This window comes from Trypanosoma equiperdum, assembly GCF_001457755.1.
Source record: "Trypanosoma equiperdum strain OVI genome assembly, contig: ctg_1875, whole genome shotgun sequence".
Lineage (NCBI taxonomy): Eukaryota > Euglenozoa > Kinetoplastea > Trypanosomatida > Trypanosomatidae > Trypanosoma > Trypanosoma equiperdum.
In genome coordinates, this window is record NW_027123921.1 from 1074 (window position 1) to 1606 (window position 533).

The 533-nt window shown below is 32.5% G+C and overlaps 1 pseudogene across 1 annotated transcript in view; it reads left to right on the plus strand.

The window, feature by feature from the left end:
- Window positions 1-370: 370 nt before the first annotated feature.
- Window positions 371-533, plus strand: part of TEOVI_000521300:pseudogene — a 534-nt pseudogene continuing 371 nt past the window's right edge. The window contains exon 1 of the mRNA in view: window positions 371-520. Coding sequence covers window positions 371-520 — 150 coding nt within the window. The remainder of the gene's footprint in view (window positions 521-533) is intronic.

Below are 533 nucleotides of genomic sequence, written 5' to 3' on the forward strand. Positions count from 1 at the left end.
CAAAACGCACTGGTATGCGTTTAGTGTGTATCAGTACTATATGAGACTGAATATGATTACTCAAGCGGTAGATGAGTGCTCAAAAAAAAATAACAACACGTAGCATATATATTCAACAACAGAATCATAAAACTGTCAATGGATTGCTTATGTAAACACATTAGTGACTCATTAGACTTTTTTCTTTTGTTTGCTATGATTTTATTTTAAACTTCTTAAAAATTTTAAGTAAATTAAGGGAATGAAATTTTGTATCTTAGAAACTTTACTATTGCCGTTCCCATTACATTTAGTGTGTGTGAGTGCCGTATTCCTTCAAGATGAAGAAGTAAGTGACATAACAAATATGACAGAGAATTAACCTAAGAAACCAGGAGTCTTTGTGGCTATAATTCAAACTCATGCAACCCAACAATGGTGTAGACTTATTTTGAGTGCCAAACTGAGCCATGTTGAAATTATTACAATTACAATGGGAAGTTTGTAGAGCTATGTTAGGCTTAGATGGGTTATGGAATTTTTATAAGGACAGA